The sequence below is a fragment of the Carassius auratus genome, chromosome 23 (assembly GCF_003368295.1).
Source record: "Carassius auratus strain Wakin chromosome 23, ASM336829v1, whole genome shotgun sequence".
NCBI classification, from domain to species: domain Eukaryota; kingdom Metazoa; phylum Chordata; class Actinopteri; order Cypriniformes; family Cyprinidae; genus Carassius; species Carassius auratus.
In genome coordinates this window covers 6,780,166-6,788,694 of record NC_039265.1, presented here as the reverse complement: position 1 = coordinate 6,788,694, position 8,529 = coordinate 6,780,166, and the positions used below count along the sequence as shown (strand labels likewise).

At 34.8% G+C, this 8,529-nt stretch overlaps 1 protein-coding gene across 1 annotated transcript; it reads right to left on the bottom strand.

The window, feature by feature from the left end:
* Nucleotides 1-808: 808 nt before the first annotated feature.
* On the bottom strand, nt 809-7,095 carry tcea2 (transcription elongation factor A (SII), 2). Its single transcript, XM_026199481.1, has 10 exons — nt 6,838-7,095; nt 6,318-6,380; nt 5,531-5,636; nt 5,064-5,157; nt 4,439-4,575; nt 4,138-4,194; nt 2,924-3,078; nt 2,698-2,844; nt 2,334-2,405; nt 809-1,469 (listed from the first exon to the last, which is right to left on the bottom strand). Exons 1-10 carry the CDS (start codon nt 6,904-6,906, stop codon nt 1,461-1,463), a joined length of 909 nt encoding a protein of 302 aa, XP_026055266.1. The 5' UTR covers nt 6,907-7,095; the 3' UTR covers nt 809-1,460.
* Between the last annotated feature and the right edge of the window lie 1,434 nt (nt 7,096-8,529).

Sequence of the window (8,529 nt, the reverse complement as noted above, 5' to 3'; positions counted from 1 at the left end):
TGTTCTGAAATGTTTTCCATATTGAATGCATACTACTGCATATACTGAATGCAGACGAGGGTCTTCCAAAATGAGAGAGAGGCGCCATAGAAGTGGTTTAAATTGAACCATCAAATATAATAATTCTAAATGACATCAAATATCACCGGTCCCAATTGCCATTGACATCAAACCTGTTGTGATGTGTCTTCAGGGATCATATCTGAATACTGTTATTCTAATAAAAATAAATAATCATTCAGCAAAGATGCATTAACTATCAACTGAGACAGTAAAAAAATTTATAATGTTACAAAAGATTGGTATTTCAGATAAATGTTGTTTTGAACATTCTATTCATTAAAGAATCCCAAAAGTAAAATGTATGATGGTTTCCGCAACAATATTATGCAGCAAAACATTGATGATAATGAGAAATGTTAGAATGATCAGCATATTAAAATGATTTCTGAAGACTAGAGTAATGATGCTGAAAATTCAGCTTAGCATCACAGGAATAAATTACATTTGAAAATGAACTAACATAGAAAACAATTGTTTTAAATTGTAATAATATTTCACAATATTATTGCTTTTACTGTATTTATAAGGAGATCTCAAACACATTAAAACTGAAATCTTACCAACCCCAGACTTTAGAGGAAATGAGCAGATTTTAAGAAAGTGATGATAAACTGAGTTCTGTTCCTCACCTAAAGCTATCGTATGTCTTCAGAATGATTCCAAATATGGCGTACAGCTTTTTTTTTTTAACTAAACTGATTATGTTTCCAACTCACACACAATAACACACACTCAAACCACAAAATATTCTTAGCCAAATTTACTGAGACAGAACGGTCCAATCATTCATACAATACATATGAACCTTTAATAATGTACCAAATTCTGTTTTTCTTCCTCGTCTGGTTCTCTACAAGAATCAAACTAAGGCCTGCACTGAGGCTCAAATATTAACCATAATCCATTAAGTCTCTCTAAACTCTGGGAAAGCAACCAATCATTCAAGATTTGGTTAAACAAATCATCTGCAAAGTGCAAAAACTGCATAAACATATGAAAAGCACATGTTTCACTCACAGAAAAAAAAATAAAACAAAAACAAGATATGCATGAATGTGTACAAATTCTTTCAGCAATTACTTGGCACTCATAGAGCAAAAGGCACAAGCCCTATATCAAAAGGCAAAGCAAGACTGAACAAGCCAGTTGACTTACAAGGTCTACGTTATCGGCAGTGCGGGAAAGGCAATAATATTACACCAGTAAAAAAGAAAGAAAGAAAATATACAGAAATAGCTTTTGAAGTAGCAACACTCATTATAAATTACAAAGCTATGAAAATGAATGTATGTATATATATTTATAAAAAAAAGACATCAGGTTTGTTTTTTTCTCAAAAGAAAAAAGAAACATTTCAGGTCATCTCTTCATATGAAGAATCCTGCTCACTTCAGTCTTTAACAAAACTATGAAAAGAGAAAACAGAAAACAAATAAATATACAGTAATTCAAATATATGTATTTTTTCTATAAATGAAGAACAACTACTAGTGGAAAATAATTGAATTTCTTGGCTCCTAAATATCAAAACATCCTTAACACTGACCGGAGGAAAAATAGCAATATATATTTATACAGTATAATACACACACAAGCATATATATATATATATATATATATATATATATATATATATATATATATATATATATATATATATATATATATATATATACACACACTAAATTTGTATTATGTTTACATTGGTTTACTCAGCTTTTTTTTTTTTTGTGACAATATACCAAGATGGGGGTCTGCCACTTTGCTTTTCCATAAAATGTAAACATTATTTTAAAAGATAAAATAAAAAGTTATGAACTAAAAAAAATTTAGAAGGTAATTACAATATATATATATATATATATATATATATATATATATATATATATATATATATATATATATATATATATATATATATACATACACACACACAATATATGTAATATTATAAAATCTTTAAATTAATAAACATTTAAAATGATCTTACAGCTATTGCAATATAAATCTTATGCCAACTAACCCTGGGTCTTCCCTGTATTTGATCTTGTTCTGTGGCATTCAGCTTGTTTTAAATGAACCTCATTAAATGGATTATTTCCTTAGTTATGCTGGTAAACCTTTACTGTAAAGTACAGCGGTTTGCCTACAGTGAGTAAATCCTGCCACCGTGTGGCTACACTGCACAAGCATAATTGATGTGACAGTTTTATTGTCTTCAGCAAGCCAACCGATGGCTTTTGCACTGCCAGATACACAGAGTTTCTCACCTTCCACCGGTTTCCACACTCGTTGCACAGCACGAAGGTGGTCATGGGTTCATCTGCGCTGCGTGTCTGGACCTGCGGAGAGAGATTGTGCATTCCTGTTCGTTTCATGCTTCAGCGCAGTTTAAGCCCACTTGCAAACTTCCTTTCACACATGCGAGGGAATCAAAGACTTGCACGAATTTGCTCCGAGCACAGAAATGCGGGGCTGTTTGTATTTCAGAAACCTGATCCACTCGGTTTCCTTTTTTAAAATATGGCTGAAGTGTACGGATTCTTCTGTACAAGCTGCCTCAAGCTTCAGATTGAGAGCTGTTTTTATAATGAAGGCAAGTATAAACATTTCTGGTCTGCTATAACCGCATACCTGAGTGTAAGTGCAGTTCTTGCCCTTGCATTTTCCACAGATGAACATGTCAGTCTCAGTGCCGCCCACTTTGGAGAGCTGGTGCTCTCGAATGGACTCCTTGGTCAGCGCTTTCCTGATCTCCTTCAGCTCTGCGCTTGCCATCTCCTGCCAAACACGCAATTAACACAAACACAGAGAAGCTGCAATTTAACACCTCACGGGCCAACATCAAACCCGAACGTACCTCTGCGGTCATGCTGGCGATGCGCTCTGCAGAGATGTTGCCGCACAGGACGTTCCGGCGTAAGTCTGGGTTTTTCTGGTCCTTGAGGTTGGAGATGCGACTCCTCAGTCTGGTTTTGTACTTCATGTCAGTGGACTTGAACTCCTGGTAGATATGTGTCATGAAGTACAGTCAAGAAAGCACACACTGTTTTACATTATGATCTATAAGATGAAGCATGCATAAAAAAAAAAAATAATAATACAATATTTTCTCCTTTTGCAGCAAGATGGCGAATGGAAACGTAACCAAAAGGTGTAAATACTGTGGCACAATCTAAACATTGAACTGTTTGTTTGAGGTCAAAGTTGAAGGTTTGGCTGATTATTATTGGCCTCTACTGGTAGATGTGGTAACTACACAATGTACAGGAAAAATACAAGTTCTGTTCACCAACATGTTATATACTACCATAGTACTTGTATTCAAAAGGATACAAAAGTGACAGTAAAGACATTTATATTGTTGCAATATTTATATTTCAAATTAATGCTATTTTTTTTCCCTTTCTATTACCGTACCAATCCAGAGCCATATTGCACTTCGCTATTTACAAAAAAAAAAATTAAGCAGCACAACATTTTCATATTGGTTATAATTAGAAATGTTTCTTGAGCAGCAAATCAGCATATTAGGATGACTTCTGAAGCATCATTTGACAATAAAGACATGTATTACATTTTAAAATATATTCAAATAGAAAACAGGTATTTTCAATTGTAAAATTTGTTTACAATATAACTAAATTTTGCTCAAATAAAAGCAGCCTTGGTGAGCATGAAATTAAAAAAAAAAAACTAAACACAGAACCTAAACTTTTAAACTGAAGTGTACGTTATAGTAGATGTTTTATAAGTGCCATATTTTGAAGGGCTCTTGAAAGCATTATATTTTTATATTCACTAAGGACATTTTTTGGATTGTGTGTTTCTTATGGTGCCATCAGCTATGTAATGTATTTTACCTATAGCTCAAGATTAATTTGGCTCATTTATGGCTCAAAAACAACTGGAAGAGGTTTCAAATCACATACTTGGTCCTGCATCTTCAAATAACCAAATTCAAGCTTAATCAGAATGCTACTGTATAGCTTTCTCTAGGTTTTCCATCTAGACCGGATTTGAGCATCGCGACATAACACTAGCTGATGTAGCTTTTGGTAATTAGAAGGATATAATCTTCAATCTGTGCTGCCAGGTGTTCACAGTCTACCCCGATCGTCTGGTAATCACCTGAGAGAAAAACACAAAGCATAAATCAGCTCAAATTTTGAATCCACAAATCTCCCCCATAGCCATCTTTTGCAAAAAGACATTTAACAGCAGTTGATTTAACATTTTAGTTCCCTTAATTACCCTTAAGTTGTGCATTGCAGTGAACTTTATTTCACATTTGAGTGAAATGAACTTATTTTGTATATTGTACTATTAGCTTTTACAGTGCATTAAGAACCAGTTGATCTGGTTCAGCTTTTACCATCGGTCTGCAGGGCCGCCACCAGCAGCTCTCTGCATTTAGTGCGCACGCTGTCCGTCGTGACCGGGGCAGGTGGGAAGGTGGTGAATTTGGGGGTGACGGGGGTGGTGGGAGTTTTTGGTGTCTCCGGCTTGTTACTAGACAACAAAAGATACCAGTATGTCACTGTTTTGTAGAACTGCTTAAAAAAACATGTAATGTAAAAACACAAAAACATAAGTGTTTTCGGTCACTTTTTATTCCTTTTTTAAAAAACAATATTGTTAAAAATATTTGTGAAATATACTATGATAGATTTAAAGAATTTAGAAGTCAGAATTCTGTTTATTTATTTTTTTACGTTGTTTTTTTTTTTTCAAGACTCATTTTCAAATAGTTATCTAATTTAGTAAATATGTCAAATAAATATTATTGTCATTGCAGCAGGTTTTACTTGCCCTCTTTAAATTAAATAGTATGCTGTATATATACATCAGCTTTATGGAGGCTGTAATATATTTTTTATATTATTATATTTTTAAATAAAACATGCATGTAGGAGTTGTTACACAGTTAGATCTATATTATGAATTTAGAAAAAATATAGTATGAATTTTAATTCCAAGGCAAACTTTAATGGTTAGACCTGGTGTCACTGGATCCAGGACAGTCTTTAGAAGACGAGGACTGGAGAGGAGATCCTCCTTTTTTCTTCTCCTCCGATTTACCCTCAGAACCATCTGCATAAAAGCGTATTCACACAATCCAGCATTAATATGAGAACACATGCTCACTGCGTTTACTATCATAAGACAGAAAGAGCTGGAAAACAAACACAGCAGTAGTGCTGTTAAACGATTAATCGCAATTAATCGCATCCAAAATAAAGAATTTCTTAAATATACACATGCATGTGTTTGTATTTACATGTAAGTAATGAATATACACAGTACACCCACATATACTGTGTGAACAAAAACGTTTATATTGGACGCGATTAATAGTTTGACAGCACAGAATTCTTCAGTCTTCTTCTCAGTGCCTGTAATTTACTCTAAAATAAGTGAAAAACTATCTTTTTAAGCAGCGTGCGTGTGAATAGGAATGCAGTACCCAGCAGTTTCTTCCAGGCCTTGATGAGAGATTTGGCCAGTGTCTGCACCTCCTCATCCGAGCTCTGCTTCCGCACTGCATTCACGGACATCCCGATCCGCGTGGACTGCAGCGCGCCACGCAGCGAAACAGACGGGAAGATCACGCTCGTTACATTAAATATATCATTGGACTATCACAACATCCAATTTGTGATACATTATAACTCATTATTTACATAAGACACAAGTGTTACAGATAACTATCAAATAACAAATGATGATGCTTTGACTCCCTGATCATTCTTCTGCTATAAAATGCTCAGAGAAGCGGAGATCAATATTGAATGAAAGAACGAGCAAATGATCAAGTAAGATTTTCAGCTATTTAAATGCATCACACTAGGTATGAGAACCTTTAAGATTTTAATCACAATAAATCGGGGACTGATCTGGAAAGACTATAAAACACAGTTCTGGGGTGTGTTTTCCCTAAAGCACTCTTTTTTTTCCGTGTATCACTGCTTTGTTGTGTCTGAATTTCTCCTCAGGGACTAATTTAAGCCCTATTTGTTTGTACATTAACTCCAACCATACTGGATATATTCATTCCAGGGTTATTAGTTAACTACATCTGAAATGCATCATTCTACACACTGGAGAAATAGTATGAGCAGTGTGCCATTCCAAACACAGCCAATGAGCACCGCAGCATGGGATTCCCTGACTGGAAGAGAAAGTCATGCTTATGTAATCCAAGGCAGCACATGCTCTGCCCACAGACACCGTCTCAGGTCCGGCTGAGATACCTGTAGGGTCTCCAAAGACATCTTCATGTTCTTCAGCTCCTGAAGCAGGTCAATGGCACCATCCTGAAGATAAAATCACAACGAGGAGGAAGGACAGTTACACAACCACTTCTCAAACACTGGCTTCCTCAACTATAGTAGGTTGGTTCATAGAAAAACAGCCAGTCTGCACAGAAACGCCGTGTTTTGGGGACAAAACTGGGACTGACTGGTGTGAAGTGTTGGCTTAAATGAGTCTTTTGTTTGCGCTGGAGAAATTTGGAGAACAACCAGCTGCCAGCTCATCACAGTACACAGACGCTTCAAACATAAAAGTAAAAGCCGATTTTGCATGCGGATCGACCAATAAGAGCCCTGCGGCTGTCCGGATGAGGATGAAACAGGTGATAATCACACAAACACGCAGTACCAGATCTCGTGCTTGTTTAATGTAGACAAACAGAAGCGAACGCGTGAACGAAATCAGCAGTTCTCTCTCCTACCTGTGTTTCAGAAGCTATGGCAAATGTATCACACTTACAGTGTTTTTCTTATGCACCATTTTGTCCAGCTTCTTTGCGATGCGTTCCACTTCTTGGTCCTTCACCATGTTTACAGATTTAGGGCTGTTTGATGGCGCCCGATGGCCGTGCCTCCATTTATGTGGGAAAATGCGCCAGTCTCTGTGTGTGTCTCTTTTAGTGGCAGTATGTGAGGAATCTGCTGCCTTTCTCTCCGCTCTAGAATGTTGTATAGCGATGTTCGAATCTCCAGCGAGTCGTTCTTTTCGGTTGAATCTGTTCACAGAATCAAATGATCCTGTTCCGTTATGAAAGATTCATTCACGAATCAGACTGAATCGGTAAGAGCAGTTCTCAAGCAACTCACCGAATCATAAGAAAAGTGAGCTGACAGTGCGAAAGGTAAGTTAACTTTAAATAATACAAATTAATTTTGTATTCGAAATGTTTAGGAGTTATGTGGATGGTAGTTTTATCAACATTAATAAAACACGTTTAGGAGATTTAGCACGTTTAGCAACAAACTGAACTAGGCACGTGAAATTACAATAAACACAATTTTAGGACTTATACACCGTGACTAACATAAAAGGTTTGGGACGTTTTGCAGGACACTCCGAGATGTCAATGATCACTTGATGACAAATTTACGTTTTCACGTCAAAAGGTCACTGAATCGTTTCTTAGAAGCCGTTCTTTGAACGCACTGCTCAAAAGAATCGATTCTCTGTAATGAATCGAACCTTTCATAGATTCTGTGTTGAAGCAGGGTGTTCTGGGAATTGGAGTTTATATGAATAACAGCAGAAGCAAGGCAGTCAAACGATGTGAAACAGTATTTTTAACAATTCTAACTAATATTTTCGTCCAGACCATTTTCGTAAAAGCAATTTCTAAAAATCTTTGACATTTTGTTTTGGTAATAGATTCAGGGCCATTTTTTTAATTTTATTTTCTTTTTACAAGTTTAATTTAAGAGTCTGCCCTTAAAAACGTCAGCCAAAAAAAAAAAAATAATAATAAATAATAATAATAATAATAATAGCTACAGCAGAAATTTAACCTTGACAATGGTTGGCTTAACCGAACGTTTACAGTTCACCTTAAAGTCAATTTGTAAAGAGCTCACTCGACTATTTATTTACAGAACTGTGAAATTACAGAATGAAAGAAAAACAGCAGCAGGTGTACAATAAGTGTAGATAAAATACTTACTAAAAAGCATATTTTAGTAAATTTATATTTGCAAAATGCTAAATTGTCCTTGATTTATTTACTTGGATTGTAAAATTTAATCATTTAAACATTAAAATCTTGAAAAGTGTTTTGAATAACACATTGGAAATGGCAACGTTTTGGAATCAAACACATTTTGCACTTAAAATAATTAAATCATCTAACTATTATTGATACATTTTGAGTGAAACAGTGACTATTGTTCCTTGGTTGTTCCTCATTTTCCAAATCTCTAGTCAGGATTTCTGGTTGTTGTGTAAATTTGTAGCATCCTAATAAAAGGGATGGTTCACCCAAAAATTTTAACTGTATTAACTGACTTCAATACATTTAGCACACTAAGATTGCCTCAACATCATAATTGAAGAAAAAAAAAAAAATTATATATATATATATATATATATATATATATATATATATATATATATATATATATATATATATATATATATATATATATATATATATATATGCAT